This window comes from Zootoca vivipara, chromosome 14 (assembly GCF_963506605.1).
Source record: "Zootoca vivipara chromosome 14, rZooViv1.1, whole genome shotgun sequence".
In the NCBI taxonomy this organism is placed as follows: domain Eukaryota; kingdom Metazoa; phylum Chordata; class Lepidosauria; order Squamata; family Lacertidae; genus Zootoca; species Zootoca vivipara.
In genome coordinates this window covers 10,365,292-10,385,301 of record NC_083289.1, presented here as the reverse complement: position 1 = coordinate 10,385,301, position 20,010 = coordinate 10,365,292, and the positions used below count along the sequence as shown (strand labels likewise).

At 44.0% G+C, this 20,010-nt stretch overlaps 1 protein-coding gene across 2 annotated transcripts in view; it reads right to left on the bottom strand.

Moving 5' to 3' along the window:
• TRIP4 (thyroid hormone receptor interactor 4) overlaps window positions 1-20,010 on the bottom strand; it is a 40,955-nt gene that overhangs the window by 11,174 nt on the left and 9,771 nt on the right. Inside the window, exons 8-12 of one of the 2 annotated variants that reach the window (XM_060283009.1) lie at window positions 19,708-19,831; window positions 17,205-17,392; window positions 11,501-11,625; window positions 10,596-10,687; window positions 4,322-4,789 (exon numbers count right to left, since the gene is read on the bottom strand). In XM_060283009.1, coding sequence (XP_060138992.1) covers window positions 4,742-4,789; window positions 10,596-10,687; window positions 11,501-11,625; window positions 17,205-17,392; window positions 19,708-19,831 — 577 coding nt within the window. In that variant the 3' untranslated portion in view covers window positions 4,322-4,741. Of the gene's footprint in view, window positions 1-4,321; window positions 4,790-10,595; window positions 10,688-11,500; window positions 11,626-17,204; window positions 17,393-19,707; window positions 19,832-20,010 lie in introns of those variants that run through there. The other variant, XM_035131547.2, reaches the window with a different exon arrangement.

Here is a 20,010-nt window from a genome sequence, read left to right as displayed (position 1 = left end):
ATACATAAAGGAGCTGCACACTTTGTTGAGTTTGTATGATTTATGAAAAAAAATAATGCAGCAGCATACATATGCTGCTTTTGCATAATTTCTGCTACTTCGGTAAATGATGCAGGGCACCAGTGTCTTACTCTCTGAAAATCCAGTGGGGAAAATCCAACGGGGAAAGGATCATAGTTAGTTTAGTAGCACAGCAAATGCTTTGCATACAGAAGATCCTGAGTTCAATTTCAGAATCATAAAATCACAGAACTATGGTGTTGGAAGGGACCCGAGGGCCCTCTAGTCCAACCCCCTGTAATGCAGGAATCTCAGTGAAAGCATCCATGACGGATGGCCATCCAACCTCTGCTTAAAAACCTCCAAGGAAGAAGAGTCCACGAACTCCTGAGGAAGACCTGAGACAGCTCCAGTCAAAAAGATCTTCAGTAGCAGGACTAGGGAAAACCTAAGGCTAAGACCCTGTAGAACAGCTGCTAGCCAGAGGAGAAAATACTGGGAAAGATGGGGCAATGGACCACAATACCTCAAGGACTGCCTCTTTCCATACGAACCTACCCGGACCCTGAGACCAGCATCTGAGGCCCTTCTTTGTGTGCCTCGAGAGGTCCAGAGGGTGGCAACACGAGAACGGGCCTTCTCTGCAGTGGCTTCTCATCTGTAGAATGCTCTCCCCGGGGAAGTTCACCTGGCACCTTCATTATACACCTTTAGGTGCCAGGCAAAAAAGTTCCTTTTTAACCAAGCCTTTAATTGATCTGAATGGCATCCTATGCCCTTTTAAAATGGGGTTGGGGGGGGTTATTGGGTTGTTTTATTTTGATTATATATTTTGTGGTTTTATATTTTGATTTTGATCTGTGAACTACCCTGAGAGCTCCGGGTATAGGGCGGTATATAAATTCAATAAATCAACCTTCCCCCAACTTGGTGCCTTCCAGATGCTGTTGGACTACAACTCCCAACGTGCCTGATCATTGTTATTGCTGGAGAAGGCTGCCTCAAGATAGGTAACCTCACAAGTGGCTTCCCTTGAGAAGGACCCAGAAGCTGCCACTGCTGCAGAAGCCTGCAGCCTGCATCTTGAGTGGTGCGTCTGGATGTGCACACATTACACCTCTCCCAGTGTCCCAAGGGAAGGGTGCCGTATGCAGAAAAACTACTGGGCCATGTTTACATTCCAATTACTGACAAAGCCCTGAACAACTAAGAACCAGATGACATGAAAGACCACTGCCCCTTATGCAGAACAGTTCAATCACTGAGGTTATCAGGGAAACCCAATAGGAAGCACAATGCCCTATAGACTGTTGTAGGGCCGTGACCAAGAAGTGGGCATTTTCCAAGACATCTCCTGTTATATTAATCAGTACCTTAATCAGATACTGCTTACACATTTTCAAGTCCACTGCCACAGCCTTAAGGGCTAGAGCTTGTGGGGTTTTTTTTATTTTAAAAAAAGAGAGAAATAAATTGAGGTTTTGTTATTCAGGACACCCAATTTGGGGCCCAATATCCAAACCCAAGCTTGCAAGATGTGCCACATGCACACAGCCCTCCTTTGGCCAGAAACCTGACCTTGGTTTACTGCTTGCTAAAAAAAATCAGTAGCCAAAAAGCCATCTTTGAGAAGCATACTACTACTCAATGTATATAATTATGGCATGTCAGTGTGAAGTGCTCTCTTCTAATGTGAAAGTGCAATGGAAGGCAGAGGAGGGCAGGCAAATTGCACTCGGAGCTGTGGGGAAAAGCAAAGAGCTCTCAGCATAGCCACTTGAAGCCCTTCTTCTTTACCAGTGCCTTCACTTTGCTAAAGCTTATCTTGGCAACTATCTGGGTCAGAAATGTATGCTTTTCCCAATGCCGGCACTCCAGCTGTGCGATGTGCAGCTGTAAGCGTGCATTAAAACTCATGCCTGCAGCCGAGAAATGGGTTTTTGCAGATGGCATCGGATGAAGTGGGCTCCGGTCTGGGAAAGCTTCTGCCACAATAAATCTGTTAAATCTCTAAAGGTGTCATGATGACACCTAAGCTGGCTTTGCTTTTAACATGGGGAATGCACATACCACTCGGATCGCCAAACAGTAAGGAAGCTTAGATACTAGGCCATTCAATTTGCTTCTCTTCGGCTGTCCCTGGCAAGAGGTCTCACCCATCCTCCCAACAGCATGGGACAGTTTCCAGCTAGATGGAGCCATTCAACTCTTCCCTCCCTGGAATGCCTGCCATTAAAACTGCTGGCACGCACACTTTTACAAGCAGATACCAGCTGAATTGGTATATTTAAACACTTGGGCATCTCTGCTGTGTGCTGGGAGTGGATGCCACAGTGGAGAGTAACCAGTTGTTGCACAGATCCAACATACCATATGGCACAACGGTCTAACCCAACTCTCCATTTTCTTCCTCTCCAGAAAATGCTAACTTCCTTCACTCAATCCATAATTTATATTATGCAATTCACTGCCACAAGATGTGGCAATAGCCTTTACATCAGGGACAGTGAACTTGGAGGCTTTCAGAAGTTGCTGGACTGCAACTCCCATCAGCTAATGACAAAATACCCAATGGTCAAGGACGACGGGAGCTGTAGTCCAGCAAGATTTGGAGGCCACAAATCTTTTGCTCTTTGAGTAGAAATAGAGACTCAAACTGTTATAGCCTTCCCAAGCATAAGACTACACTTTGAGAAGCAGGGCAAAGCCAGCTGGCTTGATCCAACATCCAATTTCTCCAACACAAAGTGAAGTAATGTTGCAGCGGGTATAAACTGCTGCTTGTGCAGATTCACAGATTCAGTAAATCAGGGCAGGGGATTCCGTAGCCCTCCAGATGTCACTGGACTCCACTGGCATGGCCAAAACTCAGGGATGAAGGTAACTGCAGTCCAGCACTACATCTAGAAGGCCACAGGCTCCCCATCCCCGCAGCTGAGACTCAATACAACAAGACCCTCCATCTCAGATATAGCTTTCAATTTTTTTGTTTTGCCCTGGTTCAAAATCTCAGCTGCAGATTCACTGCCAGGCTGCCGTCTTACGCACCTGCAAAAACACTGATCTACATCTTACACAGATGTAAAGATGAACAGGGTCAACCAGATGACACTCTTTCAAGCACAATAATAAAACACTATACAGTACTGTGAATTCTCCAGAGGACTAGAAAAGGTCACATGTGCTAGAGGAATGCAACGTTACTGTGCTTTTTCTTTGGCTGGGCGTTCTGTGTGACACAAAGAATACAAACCATGTAACCTATCTTGAGCTCCTTGGAGACCAGGTGGGATATAAACACACTGAATTTTAAAAAAACAAACCAGATCTCCTGGCCTAAGCTCAATAAAATAGAAAGGAAGAGACAACCAAGGTGGGATATAAAACAAACAAATAAGGCAATAGCTCCAATGCATTCATTTAAAGAGGTGGGGTGAGATTTTTAAAAGCCACACAGCCTGTGGTGTGAAAGTCTGCTAGGCCGAGCTGAGACAGGTGAGAAAGGAACTGTGCAAAACCACTGCCGCTAATAGTCAGGAATTTGGTAATCAAAATGGCTTTGCTAAGATGGAAAAAACACACACATACACTAACTGCCTCAACTGCTGAGGTTACAAACCACAGCCCTACTGCGCTGCTGAATGCAAGCAACATCTTCCCTGGAGGCTGTTGAGAGCTTCTATCTGCTGCTTGCAGATAACAGAAACATGCTGGCAAGTGGTTTGGCTGCTTTGAAGGGGAGATGGACACATCTTAGCCAGGCTGCTTCATTTCCCTTTCATCTCACACTTATGCAAGCTCCTTGTCACTCTTCACACTGCCCACCCTGAGCAGGAAATCAGTTGCAAGCATGATCAAGTCGGGAGCAGGAGCAAAGGAGGCACTTGGGGGCACAGGGGAGGCAGCCCATGCCCCTCTCTCAACAAAAGGCTTGGCAAACAGTTCCAAGTCTGTGCTACATATGTATATCCTTGCCTAAGTTGGACACAGCTGGAACAACCCAGACTTTTATCTTTTTTTATAGCCCATCATTGAATAGGAAATATTTTCCAAGGCAGTTTACAAACACAAGCAATAAAAATAATTTTTTTGGAAAAGGTTCACAAAAGTAAAGCAGCAGCAGCAGCAGCAGCAACAACAACAACAACAACAACAATTCATAGAATTGTAGAGTTGGAAGGGACCACGAAATGGCTAGTTCAACCCCCTGCAATGCAGGAATCTTTTGACCAACAGGGCTCTCGAACCCATGACCATGAGATTAAGAGTCTCATGCTCTACCAAATGAGTGATCACACCAATGGGACTTTTTCAGTGAATTGATATTTCACATTTAAATACTGGGCAAGATGCTGCAGGTCTGGAGTTTATGCTATCAGGCATCACCCTCAACCATCCATCCCTCCTTTCAATAAAGGGGGAATTAAGACTGACCCAACATGGTGCAAATTAGGCTTTTGTTTGCATCTAGTCTAACATACAGATTCCACCTGACCCTTTTTTTTTCTTGTTTTGCTTAGACAAAGAGTTCTGTCAAACTTGAAAGCTTGCTCTCTTCATAATATTTCAGCTGGGCATTATGAAGGTGCTATCTAGTATTACTTTAGGATTTTTGTCCTAACACAGCTATCTAGTTTAAAAACAAAATAAAATCTTAGTGTGTAGAATGTACATGGATAGCAACGGGTATACCGTAATTAGTTCTTGTTTCAGTTTTGATCATCGGCTCTAAATGGCCTCCTCATTGCTTGAAAGCTGTGTGTCCTCTTGGATAGTTGCTAGCTGTCTTCTATATGTAATTAATGAAAAGGGTGTGATTTATGCACACTTTTTCTGAAAACAGGCAAAATGCTTTTAATTAAAGGCAACAACTAGACCAGATACTGAGCATATCTAGCCACACTGACATGTTATGGCATTGCTTACCAATGGAAAAATATAGCGGCATTATCTATTTTAACTCTGTAAGTGCAGGCATAGAGATGTGACTGAATAAACATAAATGATGTGAAAGAGACATTTTCTCCAAATATATATGTTGGCTACTGAAATGAAATTATGGAAGCAATCCGCTCCCTTTTCAGGAAGTAATGATGTCGTTTTTAATGAAAGAAACACATAATATGATTTCTCTCAGGCTAGAGTTTTCTGCCATTCTGCATTGTTTTATCCAACAGTTGCGCAAGAGGAGGGAGGCCAGCATGCATCCAGAAACTGATCCACAGGACTGACCTGTGTTGAGCAGGAACTGGGAACCTGTGGCACCTCAACTCTCATCAACCTCAACTAGCATGGCTGATGGTCAGGGATATGGTAGTGTGGTGTAGAGATTTATATTTGGACTCAAGTCCTTATAGGCTTCTTCCCAAGCATAAGATTACGTACACTTTGTTTGAGAAGCAGAGTAAAGCTAACTAGTTTGAACTAGCATCCAGTTTCTCTAACACAAACTGTCTATTGGTTATCAGGATCTGCAGTAGAGAATCTATGGCCCTACAGATGTTGTTACGACTACCCCTCCCATCATCCCTGACTATGGACCATGTAGCTTGGAGCAGATGGGAACCGTAGTCCAGCAGCAGCTCAAAAGCACCAGTTTCCTACCTCTGATCAAGATGCTGGGCAGCTCTGCTGTCGCACATTTTTTAAAAACTGATGCATATTAATATATTTGCCTCTCATTTTCAAAAGCAGTCTTCTGGCTTCCAATGTGGAATGGCTTATATTCTATTCACCTCCTCCACTGCTGGGAGATTTATTTGTTTGGAGTCTAGCAAGAGTTGGAGAGTCATCAGTTTGCTAGCCAAGAACCAGACCAATGCTCTGGTGTAATATTTTATTTCCTTTTTATTATTGTGCACACTCATTGCTTTTCTCCTTACTCCCCCCCCCTCTTTTCCTTTTATCAAATAAAGCTTACTTAATCAGATCCCTGGGCTTGACTGGATTCTTATAACACCTGAGGGTTGGGTGTCCTTCCATGATGGCTAGGCTGTTTGGCTTCCAGTTAATGGAAGATAAGGAGGGGAGGGGAGCTAAAGCGACTGGCAGGAGCTTGGCTAGCAGTCCTCCCGTTCCTGAGTAAATAAACTGCAAAGTACTGGGTGTCCCTCTGGTGGCAAGAAGAGAGCAAAGAGACAGAAGGCCTTTAAGAGGTCTATGCAACAGAGGTTCCCCTATAGTATACTATGGCACATAGGTAAGATCAAGGTTTGCTTTTTATCAGAAGTGGAGAGTCTTCTGCCATCTGAGGACCACATTACCCAGTGGAAAGCTATTGGGGACACATTCCAGGAGTGGGCCAGAGTCAAACACCATCTCATACCCTTAACCATATTATATTATACAGTCATACCTCGACATCAGAACACTTCGACTTCCAAAGGTTTCGACTTCCGAAGTCGACAACCCCGGAAGTCTTTTCACCGTGTGTGCGCACCGTGCATGTTCTGCGCCTGCGCAGAGCGGCGCGTGCGGTCGGAGCATGCGCAGAAGCACGAAGTCGCGCTTCGCGCATGCGCCAACAGCGCGCTTCAACAACCGAAAACCTCGACTTAGGAAGACGACCACGGAATGGATCGTCTTCGTAAGTTGAGGTACCACTGTAGGTATTATAGGGACAGAACTACCCAAACTGTATAGAAATCTATTCATGTATGCGAATACAGCGGCAAGAATGTTACTTGCCCCAAAATGGAAAGAAGTCCCAGCAAAAGAAGAATGGATACAAAAACTTATGAAATACAGTGGTACCTCAGTTTAAGTACTTAATTGGTTCCGGGGTGCCATTCCATCCCTGAAAAGTACTTAAAACAAAGGTGTGCAAAGTGCCGATAGAGCGCTTCTGCGCATGCACAGACCATGCAGATCGCTTCTGTGCATGTGCGCGCGGCGGAACCCGGAAGTAAACACTTCCGGGTCCACGGAGTACTTCAACCGAAAGTACTCAAACAGCAGCGGACTTAATGACTGTATGAAGAAATGGCGAAACTTACAAAAAGAAAAAGAAAAGAAATCAAGATAGCAAACTTTTTATAAAAGAATAGAAATGGTTTATGGAATATTTACAAACAAACTGCAAACAGATAAGAACATTGGCAGGATTTTTGTAATAACCTGCAGTTTCATAAGAGTATATATTTAAAGCAGACAAATAAATGAGTAAATTAAATTTATTAGGATATGCAGAGAATATTTAAAATAAATGTAAGGAACTGCAGAAAGGGGGGGAAGGTAGTCTTGAAATGTTGAAATGATAGAAAAATTGTTGAAATGTATAAAATTGAAAATCATAAGTAATTTTTTTAAAAAACCAAAACATATCACTATTTCCCACGGAAGCAGAAACATATATTTAATTCTTAAACCTTCCATTTTCTCCATAGAGAACAAATCTTCCCCAACACCCTTTATTTGTCTTGACCATATAAAAGTCAAAAGCAACGTAGTATTTTCCACAGAAAATTTTTAAGAATGGCAATGTGCACACTTTGCCATATATCAAAGCCTTTTCCCCCTCTCAGCTGCTGCCCACGGAACAGCTAATTGACACAAGAGCACCCAGAAGGACGAGGTGAAATCCAGCTGCAAGCTGCACCCAGCTAATGGCCTGGGCAGGGGTCCCCACCCATGCTTTCTATATATACCTGTAATAGGGAGGTCTGTCAGTGTTGAAGAGCTGGCTGCCTAGAAGCAGATAACCTAAAAGTCAGATAACCTGGCTTGAAGAATGCAAGATTTCAGAAAGTTTTGATACATCAGAAGGAATCCTACATGTGTTATCAGCCAACCATTTGTGTCACATTTCTTTACACCCTGCTGCCTTCCTTCAATCAGGAAACTCAATCATGGCGTCCCACCCAGGCAGTGACCAGATCCAGATCTGCTCAGCCTCAGCAAAGCGGTTGTGTCACATGCCCTCAGGTGAGGTCAAGGAACATAACAAGGTTTCCCCACTGTGACAAAGCCATGCCTGGCTCTACACCACTGCTCAGCCACTCTAAAGACAGTGCTCCTTTCTGCAGAGCTCAACCCAATGCAGCCATATCCCAAACCATAACTCATGGAAGCAGTTGAAGGACAGTGGAAGGATCTCCCGCTCTAGAGTACCTCTGCAGGTGAATCATCATGGTAAGCTTGATCTTCTTGCCTGCAGGAAGGTACAGGTACCGCTGTACCTTTGTGCCAGCCTCCCATAACCTGGTACCCTCTGGGTGTTTTGAACTATAACTCCCATCATGGATCAACAATATTCCCCTTGAAGAGCTGCACTTTCCTGATTTCCCTGGGAAGAGAAATCGATTGTTAAAGTACTCTGGGAACTGTGGCTCTAGAAGGAAAAAAAAAGGTGTCTCCTAACAACTCTCAGAACCCTTAAGAAACCAAGAGTTCCCAAGATACTTTGGGAGAAGACACGCCTATTTAAAGTGGTATGAGTGCTTTAAATGTACACTGCAGAAGGGGCCTACGTTTAGGTACAATTATTATTATTATTATTATTATTATTATTATTATTATTATTATTATTTATTAAATTGATATACCACCCTTCATCCAAAGATCACAGGGCGGTTTACAACATTAAAAACACAAAATACATAACATCATAACAAAATAAATCCAGATATCCCATCACTAGTGTTAGGGAATTTTATAGGGGGGGGCACCCAAACGAGGCTTCATTTGGGAATCAAGATTGGCACAAATGCCCTCAAGGGGACCCCGTCTGATCCTACAACACCACTCTAGTATTGCACCAACACGAACCCCTCAAGATCAAGCCCTGTGTAATAAAGGCTCCCTTTCCTACCCTTTCTCTGTTGCCTGAGACTCTATGTAACCATATTTCTTTATGAATGAATACTGTGTATCTTTATTTCTAAATGAAACCCCCTTTTGCTACTCTGGCCAAGGGCTCTCAGGGATGCAGGGAACAGCCATAATCCTTTAAGCAAGAGGTCAGGTAGCCAGGGTGGTGCTCCTCTGCATATCCATAATCCATTCAGGTACCATCTCCTGCCATTCCCAACCCTCCGAAGCCAGAGGCAATACTCACACCTGGACCCATTGTTTTTCCCCCGCCAGGTACTCAAGGATCCCCTCCCAGATACTTACTGGTACTTGCTTATCAATCGTGCATTGTTACCTTATGTTAATCCTGTTTACCTCCTGTTTACCTGTATGCTAATGCCCCTTGCACCTCCCCTTTTCTGAAGTTTTACCCTGTCACAAGTGATGTATGTATGATGCTTTCGATGTGCATTATGGGATGGTGGTGGGAACTTTTAAAAGTTCTTGCAGCCCTGTTCATGGTGTTCAGTCTGGCATTGAACCTGCTGCACAGTAATAAACCTTGCTGTTTGCTCCGGATCGTGGCTGGACTCCTTCCTTTTATACTCCGCAACGACCACAGGCCCTTGCCTGATGAGCTGGGTGGCTGAGCATTCTCGCACCCAGAATTTTGCCCTAACAACTAGATACATACAACCTATTAAATACAGGCCAGGGATACACTAGTAAGAGGGGTCCCTTTGAAGCTCAGATGCAAAGGCCACTTACTGAGCCTCCCTCGGAGAAAACTGTGAATGAAACACCAGTGTGTGGGTGGGTATGCATTTTAACTACTGAGTATTCCGAGTTCACAAACAGAAGATTTTGCCTCTGTGCATAACATTACCAAACATGGGTAAACAAGCAGTGGTGGCTGCTTCTGTCTGATAGAGAAAGATCTCCCTCCCTGCCAAGGGACTACTATGAATCTACTACGGTAGGTGTGCTGGCCTAGCTGCAGCTGCTTCTATAAATCAATAACCAACCAACTGGTTGCCAGGAGCCCTATTCAAAAAGGGATTTCCCTGACTCAGAACTGATTTGGTTAAACAAATACTGTACAGGTCACAACTGACATGGCTCTGAGAGAGGATTGACGCTCAAAGCCACACACAAGGTTGAGAAGTGCACCCCACATACAGTCAGACACCCCCCCTCTGCTTCCACCATAAGCTCGAGAACAGATCCTATCCAAGAGATATCACCTGCAACGAACCTGTGGCCTGTGTGCAGAAGACTTGCTTTAAATTTTAATTCATACTCTTTGTTTTATGGCGATTTCTCTTACGTTTCTGGAAAATCAAGCTGCTGGTGCCTGCCCAACTCTACCAAAGGAACAGGTGTCGCTTTAGAGAGAAGACCACAGAGCACATGCCCTGCATGCAGAAGGTCCCCAGTCTCAATTCCCTGGTCAAAAAGGACCAAGCAGCAAATGATGGGAAAGACCGCAGCCTAAAATCTTGGCTATTGAAAACCTAACACACAACACTGGGTAGGCTACATGGATAAATAGTACTGACTTAGGATAAGGCAGGTTCCTATGCTTGAAGCAACAGAAGCAGCAGAACTTGAAAGGGACACACTCACAGCCCCTTTGGAAACCTCCAATCAGGAAAATCATAACTGAGTGTAGCATAACTTTGCCACCATACTGGGGGGAGGAAGGAGAAAGGAGGACCTCCATTTTTGCCAAAGGCAGCCAAATAATGTGCTCCAGCTTCAACACTCACAAAACCGAGCAGGTTGTTTTTTTAGTGCTCACTCACCTGCTCTTTAAATTGCTCTTGCGACAAGCAGTCAATCAAGTCTACACAGCCAAGGAGGCAGCCAGAGGGATAATCTTTGGGAAATTCCAAATCTATGGCAAGCCGGAGAGAAAATTGTTAGGCAAGCTCAGACATGTGATGCAGCGCCCTGCCATTCTCCACATGGTCTTGATTAGCCTTCGACTGCCTTGCGTGAGCTCTCTCCACACTGTTTTATACAGCTAATTTCGTGGTTTGGACAAAAGTATGTTTGCTTAGGGAAGCTTTTCTGATCCTGGGGAAAGCATTTCTCCACGAGGACCTCGGTCTCCCAAGGCCTTCTAATCTGTTCCATTAACATGCCTCCAGCGAGTGCAAAGATCAGCCCCAGGCCTTGCTGAGGTATTATCTAAGGTCAAGTGTTACATTCAGTCCAGGTTCATTGGCAAGAAGCACTCTAACTCTCTAATTGGTTAGAACACATTTTATGCAATTCAAAAGTTGTATTCAGACTGAAGAATTTGAGCTCTTGCAGTATTTAAAATGAGACTGAGAAAAGAAAAATGTGAGGCAAAGGAGAAAAGAGCCGGTGGCAGCAGAATAAAGCTATGGCAGACTTCTTCAACTTGGGGTCCCCAGACGTTGTTGAACTTTATCCCTCATTATCCACAGCTGGCATAGCAAATGGCCCTGTTTTGATACCCCAATTGTGTTTTCACATTGTAAGCCCCTTAGGAGACAGGGACCTGTCCTCTCATTCTTTTCATCTATGTACACATATATGCAGTATATAAATAATCAGAACATGTATAGCAGTAGTCACTCTGAAGCCCACAAACTCATTTTCATTTAGCCAGATGGCCTCCAAGGAAAAACACCCTGACTCAGGTAAGCAATCCAAAGGTCTTAAGGGGGGTGGGGCTCACCTTTCCCAAGCAGTATTTTATAGGTAGCCTCCTGCTCACAGATTTCTTGAGGGGTTGGCCTTTTGGCTGTAGCTGCTATCCACAATCGACCGCGGTGTGATGTGTACCAAGTCCTGCCTTCTACCCTGGAGAGGAAGGAACAGAAACAGATTCAATCCCCAGGAGGAATGCCTTCCTCGGCACCCACATGATTCAGGGAACACTGAATTGCCATTCTAGCATCCAAGCTGTGTATTCTGGGGGAGGCAAGCATCCTTGGCACAGACAGTCCTTTCAAAAAGAAGGCGCTAGTGACAGAATTAAAGTTGCAAGCTGAAAATCCATGAAAGGACCTCAGGCATTAGGAGACCGGCTTAAGGAATCATGATCTTCAAAGCACCAAAGTTTATACATTTCCCCATTTATCCATAAACTGCTGGCACATTTTCCCCCAGCTACAATACACTGCCAGAAACAAACTTTTTACTTTTATTTCAAAGCTGACATTCTCTGAACTCATCCTGGAGTTTCGCCATTCTGATGGCAATGACATATGAACAAAGGAGAGCCAGCTGGGTCAGGCCATTAGCCCTTTTTAGTCCAGCATCCTGTTCTTACAGTGGCCACCCAAATTCCTGCAGGAAACCCGCATGCAAAATTTGAGCACAAGATCACTCTCCTCTCTAGAGTGGCTTAACAATCATTCTCCCAAGTAAGTGTGGGAATTAGACCTCTGAGAAGGGAATAAGGGCTTCCCAATAATTCTCAGCACACTTAAACTACAGTTCCCAGGATTCTTGGGGGGGGACATAACTGTTTAAAGTGACATGATTGTTGTTGTTGTTGTTGTTGTTTAGTCGTTTAGTCGTGTCCGACTCTTCGTGACCCCATGGACCATAGCACGCCAGGCACTCCTGTCTTGCACTGCCTCCCGTAGTTTGGTCAAATTCATGTTCGTAGCTTTGAGAACACTGTCCAACCATCTCGTCCTCTGTCGTCCCCTTCTCCTAGTGCCCTCAATCTTTCCCAACATCAGAGTCTTTTCCAAGGATTCTTCTCTTCTCATGAGGTGGCCAAAGTATTGGAGCCTCAGCTTCACGATCTGTCCTTCCAGGGAGCACTCAGGGCTGATTTCCTTAAGAATTGATAGGTTTGATCTTCTAGCAGTCCATGGGACTCTCAAGAGTCTCCTCCAGCACCATAATTCAAAAGCATCAATTTTTCGGCGATCAGCCTTCTTTATGGTCCAGCTCTCACTTCCATACATCACTACTGGGAAAACCATAGCTTTAACTATACGGACCTTTGTCGGCAAGGTGATGTCTCTGCTTTTTAAGATGCTGTCTAGGTTTGTCATTGCTTTTCTCCCAAGAAGCAGGCGTCTTTTAATTTCGTAACTGCTGTCACCATCTGCAGTGATCAAGGAGCCCAAGAAAGTAAAATCTCTCACTGCCTCCATTTCTTCCCCTTCTATTTGCCAGGAGGTGATGGGACCAGTGGCCATGATCTTGGTTTTTTTGATGTTGAGCTTCAGACCATATTTTGCGCTCTCCTCTTTCACCCTCATTAAAAGGTTCTTTAATTCCTCCTCACTTTCTGCCATCAAGGTTGTGTCATCTGCATATCTGAGGTTGTTGATATTTCTTCCGGCAATCTTAATTCCTGCTTGAGATTCATCTAGTCCAGCCTTTCGCATGATGAATTCTGCATATAAGTTAAATAAGCAGGGAGACAATATACAACCTTGTCGTACTCCTTTCCCAATTTTGAACCACTCAGTTGTTCCATATCCAGTTCTAACTGTAGCTTCTTGTCCCACATAGAGATTTCTCAGGAGACAGATGAGGTGATCAGGCACTCCCATTTCTTTAAGAACTTGCCATAGTTTGCTGTGGTCGACACAGTCAAAGGCTTTTGCATAGTCAATGAAGCAGAAGTAGACGTTTTTCTGGAACTCTCTAGCTTTCTCCATAATCCAGCGCATGTTTGCTATTTGGTCTCTGGTTCCTCTGCCCTTTCGAAATCCAGCTTGCACTTCTGGGAGTTCTCGGTCCACATACTGCCTAAGCCTGCCTTGTAGAATTTTAAGCATAACCTTGCTAGCGTGTGAAATGAGCGCAATTGTGCGGTAGTTGGAGCATTCTTTGGCACTGCCCTTCTTTGGAATTGGGATGTAGACTGATCTTCTCCAATCCTCTGGCCATTGCTGAGTTTTCCAAACTTGCTGGCATATTGGGTGTAGCACCTTAACAGCATCATCTTTTAAAATTTTAAATAGTTCAGCTGGAATATCATCACTTCCACTGGCTTTGTTATTAGCAGTGCTTTCTAAGGCCCATTTGACTTCACTCTCCAAGATGTCTGGCTCAAGGTCAGCAACCACACTACCTGGGGTGTACGAGACCTCCATATCTTTCTGGTATAATTCCTCTGTGTATTCTTGCCACCTCTTCTTGATGTCTTCTGCTTCTGTTAGGTCCTTACCACTTTTGTCCTTGATTATGGTAATCTTTGTACCAAATGTTCCTTTCATATCTCCAATTTTCTTGAACAGATCTCTGGTTTCCCCCATTCTATTGTTTTCCTCTATTTCTTTGCATTGCTCATTTAAGAAGACCCTCTTATCTCTCCTTGCTGTTTTTTGGAAATCTGCATTCAGTTTCCTGTATCTTTCCCTATCTCCCTTGCATTTTGCTTGCCTCCTCTCCTCCGCTATTTGTAAGGCCTCGTTGGACAGCCATTTTGCCTTCTTGCATTTCCTTTTCCTTGGGATGGTTTTCGTTGCTGCCTCCTGTATAATGTTACGAGCCTCCATCCATAGTTCTTCAGGCACTCTGTCCACCAAATCTAAATCCTTAAACCTGTTCCTCACTTCCACTGTGTATTCATAAGGGATTTGATTCAGATTGTATCTTACTGGCCCAGTGGTTTTTCCTACTTTCTTCAGTTTAAGCTGGAATTTTGCTATAAGAAGCTGATGATCTGAGTTATAGTCAGCTCCAGGTCTTGTTTTTGCTGACTGTATAGAGCTTCTCCATCTTTGGCTGCAGAGAATATAATCAATCTGATTTCGATGCTGCCCATTTGGTGATATCCATGTGTAGAGTCGTCTCTTGTGTTGTTGGAAGAGAGTGTTTGTGATGACCAGCTTGTTCTCTTGACAGAACTCTATTAGCCTTTGCCCTGCTTCATTTTGAACTCCAAGGCCAAACTTGCCAGTTGTTCCTTTTATCTCTTGATTCCCTACTTTAGCATTCCAATCCCCTGTAATGAGAAGAACATCCTTCTTTGGTGTCATTTCTAGAAGGTGTTGTAGGTCTTCATAGAATTGGTCAATTTCACTTTCTTCAGCACCGGTAGTTGGTGCATAAACTTGGATTACTGTGATGTTAAAAGGTCTGCCTTGGATTCGTATCGAGATCATTCTGTCATTTTTAAGATTGCATCCCATTACAGCTTTTGCCACTCTTTTGTTGACTATGAGGGCCACTCCATTTCTTCTACAGGATTCTTGCCCACAGTAGTAGATATGATAGTCACCCGAACTGAATTCACCCATTCCCTTCCATTTTAGTTCACTGATGCCCAGGATGTCGATATTTATTCTTGTCATCTCATTTTTGACCACATCCAGCTTACCTCTATTCATGGTTCTTACATTCCAGGTTCCTATGCAATATTTTTCTTTACAGCATCGGACTTTCCTTTCGCTTCCAGGCATATCCGCAACTGAGCGTCCTTTCGGCTTTGGCCCAGCCGCTTCATCAGCTCTGAATCTACTTGTACTTGTCCTCTGCTCTTCCTCAGTAGCATGTTGGACGCCTTCCGACCTGAGGGGCTCATCTTCCAGCGTCATAACTTTTATATGCCTGTTGTCTTTGTCCATGGAGTTTTCTTGGCAGGGATACTGGAGTGGCTTGCCAGTTCCTTCTCCAGGTGGATCACGTTTAGTCACAACTCTCCACTATGACCTGTCCATCTTGGGTGGCCCTGCATGGCATAGCTCATAGCTTCTCTGAGTTATTCAAGCCCCTTCGCCACGACAAGGCATTGATCCATGAAGGGGAAAGTGACATGATGCTGCTTTAAAAGTATGGTGGGGGTGGGGACCAGAGAGCATGAGCTGAGCAAGTCAGTTTGCAAAAGATGTGCTGAAGCCCAAGACTACTTGGAAGAGCCATGCAGTCTCCATAGTCTCAAAAGCACAGAAGTCAAATACAGCAAAGAAGCAGTGAGAAAATCCCCATATTAATCTATCAAATTTCTATCACCCCTTTTCTTCAAGGAGCTCAAGATGCTATAGGTGGCATTGGCCCTTGCTACCCACTCCACAACTGTGTGAGGCAGCTATGGCCATGAAACAGTGACTTACCCAATGGCACTTAGCTTGCTCAACAGCCAAGCAGCAATCTGATCACATCAGAAGTGGTTTAAATTAATAATAATAATAATAATAATAATAATAATAATAATAATAATAATAATAATAATATTTTCCCAGCCACTCTGGGGAGCTTGCAGCATATCTAAAAACCTAAAACATCCTGATTGGCTTGTAATAAATTCAAGGTTAACACAAAACTCATTTTGCAACCATACCTGGACTTGAATACAGTGGTACCTCGGTTTAAGTACACAATTGGTTCCGGAAGTCTGTACTTAACCTGAAGCGTACTTAACCTGAAGCGAACTTTCCCACTGAAAGTAATGGAAAATGGATTGATCTGTTCCAGACAGGTCCGCGGAGTACTTAAACTGAAGTGTACTTAACCTGAAGCGAACTTTCCCATTGAAAGGAATGGAAAGTGGATTAATCCGTTCCAGACAGGTCCGTGGAGTACTTAAACTGAAAGTACTCAAACCGAAGCGTACTTAAACCGAGGTATGACTGTACTCTGATTTGAATCTAATGTAACAGAAGTCTGATTGAAATTAGTAAATACAGGCAACAACCATTTCACGTGCGGGTTCCATTCTCACCTCCTGCGCATGTTGGCAGAGCATGCATAAGCCCTGCACCACACCGCCATTCTGCCCTATAGCCATTAACTTCAACAGATCTGCCCTGAGTAGGACTAGCGATAGATACAACCCTCAGTCTTCTAATCTACATTTAAGTTAATACAGCAGTTGTTCAAAAGGTTATCTCCTTTCCACCCAGAGGAATAGAGGAAAACACTGCCACCTAACACTTGAAATGTGAAGTGAAAAAATTAAGGCTAGAAGCCAGTAAGTATAGGTCAAGTTGAACACTAGAAGCTGATCCTTTTAAAAATATGTAACATTTTACTACACACTTTATCCAAGAAGCTGACAGTTCCCAGTCCTTTTATCTTGGCAGCACCCCTGTGAGACAGCCCAAGCAGGGGTTTGAACCTGAGTCCCCAGGTCTAAGTTCAGTGCTCTAGCTGATGCATTAGATTCCTTTCACCCTCTATTACATGAATAAGCCTTTACTGAAAATTAAGCCCCAATGAATATTTCTGCAAGTGAAAGCTCTCCTTGTGTCTCTTACATTGCAGCAAGGACAAAAGTGCCTCATGTCCCTGTTATTTACACATTGTAGTTACTGTTAAAGAAAATTAAGAGGCTCTGGATAACGCTCATTAGGTAAGAGAGGCCACTCCATTTAAGGGGAAATCATCAACAGATAACTACACAAGGGTTTCCCTTAAACAAGCTGCTCCCTGTCTCAAATGCTCCCAGTTTCAGGTCTTCTACTTACCTTTTGATCCCTTTGACCAGCAGTGAGGCCCAAGGCTGATGCATGCTAAGGCACCAGCCATCATCTGAGATCTCCTGTATTTCTCGGTCCTGAATTCGTAAGCGACTTCTTTCCAAACATGCCTCGCTTCTACCCTCTGCAGAAGGGACATTTTTTCTGTGCAGGAGCAAGCCAGTCTGCTCCACCCACTTAAAACAAGAACAACACACAAATAGGTTAACATTTCTCTATTTAAACTGCAAAACAGGGAGGCGTGAAGCTTGTAGGTTCTGTCAGGATCGTCCTACTCGTGTGTAGGACCCTGGCAGAGACACATGCCCGACTGGCATGTTCTCTCCCTCCTGGTCGGTTGTTCAGGAGCTTCAAAAGCTTCCTCTAGCCTGAACACCACAGCGACTGATACCAAGAGGTATCAGCACACTTAACACCTGCAGAGTGTTAGCAGTTTATGTAACAGACTCAGCAGCACAGCATTTTGGCTAAACTACTTTATTTACATATAATACACTCGGAGCATTCTGACTCAGCTCCTTCCTCTTTCTCATCAGACAGCAAAGAGAAAGAAAAAAGGACAATAGTCCTACATCACAGAATACAGTAATATAAACATCCTGTCTCCGTCACTTCCCACTCTGTGGAATGAAAACATACATCGTCATGTGATAAAACCAATCCCATGACTACAAGCACGGAGCAAGAATCCTAACAGGTTCCAGGTGACAGCATTGCTTGTGACTCTTATACTGAGCCCAGACTCAAACCTCAACAAGTAACCCTCCAATGAGGACCCTGAAGATCTGGGGAAGCATACACAATCCCATGCAACTATAGTACAGTGCCAGAAGATTCTGCTGTCCAGGAATAATAGCAATTTATTAATTGCCCCAGCCACTCTGGGTGGCTTCCAACATATATAAAAACATAATCAAACCTCACTAGGCCTCTGCCAGGAGATACTCTGGACAGATCCCTGGGCTGGTTCTCTGCCTCACCAGTGGCAAAAGAGCCCTTGTTCAAGCAACACTATTTAGAGAATAAATAGCCAAACTGTGCATTGCTGGACTTAATTGTCGTCCAATCCTATGTGGGACAAGAAGCTACAGTTAGAACTGGATATGGAACAACTGATTGGTTCAAAATTGGGAAAGGAGTACGACAAGGTTGTATATTGTCTCCCTGCTTATTTAACTTATATGCGGAATTCAACATGCGAAAGGCTGGACTAGATGAATCCCAAGCCGGAATTAAGATTGCCGGAAGAAATATCAACAACCTCAGATATGCAGATGACACAACCTTGATGGCAGAAAGTGAGGAGGAATTAAAGAACCTTTTAATGAGGGTGAAAGAGGAGAGCACAAAATATGGTCTGAAGCTCAACATCAAAAAAAAACCCAAGATCATGGCCACTGGTCCCATCACCTCCTGGCAAATAGAAAGGGAAGAAATGGAGGCAGTGAGAGATTTTACTTTCTTGGGCTCTTGATCACTGCAGATGGTGACAGCAGTCACAAAATTAAAAGACGCCTGCTTCTTGGGAGAAAAGCAATGACAAACCTAGACAGCATCTTAAAAAGCAAAGACATCACCTTGCCGACAAAGGTCCGTATAGTTAAAGCTATGGTTTTCCCAGTAGTGATGTATGGAAGTGAGAGCTGGACCATAAAGAAGGCTGATCGCCGAAGAATCGATGCTTCTGAATTATGGTGCTGGAGGAGACTCTTGAGAGTCCCATGGACTGCTAGAAGATCAAACCTATCCATTCTGAAGGAAATCAGCCCTGAGTGCTCACTGGAAGGACAGATCGTGAAGCTGAGGCTCCAATACTTTGGCCACCTCATGAGAAGAGAAGACTCCCTGGAAAAGACCCTGATGTTGGGAAAGATTGAGGGCACAAGGAGAAGGGGACGACAGAGGATGAGATGGTTGGACAGTGTTCTCAAAGCTACGAACATGAGTTTGACCAAACTGCGGGAGGCAGTGAAAGACAGAAATGCCTGGCGTGCTATTGTCCATGGGGTCACGAAGAGTCGGACACGACTAAACGACTAAACAACAACATTGTCGTGTAAGTTATAGAAATAAAAAAAATTAAAAGTTGAGGTGTGTGTGAGAAAGGTTGAACGAGTGAAAGTTGGAATGCGAAAGTTGTGTTTGCAAGAAAACTGTGAGAGAAGGACAGAACAACAGTTTTGCAGGAGCTCTTGCTATAGCCGTTAAGGACAAAGGAAGGAGGCAAAGATAAGAAAGTTGCTATGCCTTTTGATTAAACCAGTAGAAGCTAGTGAAAGGATTACTGCCATATATGGACATAACTGCCCCTTTGCTTCCCTTTGCTTGTAAATGTTTGAATGCTTGTGCTTTTCATATTTGGTGTACCACCCTTTCAACTACTTGCTGGCTGAAGCTGTGTTGTACTAGCTTTGCAACACCAGTTGCATCTGGAAGATCATAGGTTCCCCATCTGAGATCTAGAATTTTGTTAAGGAGGAAGAGTACTGACCACAGGAGCTGGCTGGAGAAGGTTTGGGTTCACCAGGACTCCGGATTCTTCATATTTTCCTTCAGGGTTCTGCTTTGGCTTGGTCAAGGTTCCCCTACTGATAGCTTCAATTGTTTCATCCAATCTGCAAGGAGACCCAACCAGTTCTACATTAGTCTTTACAAACTATCCTGCACCTGTCCAACTGAAAATGCCTTCCCAGGCTCCCTTCACCTTCTTTGCTACATGAAACTTCCTTGCTTGGAGAAAGATAGAAACACCGTGCATAGGTGCATTGGCTATACAACTGTAGCAAGACCTCTG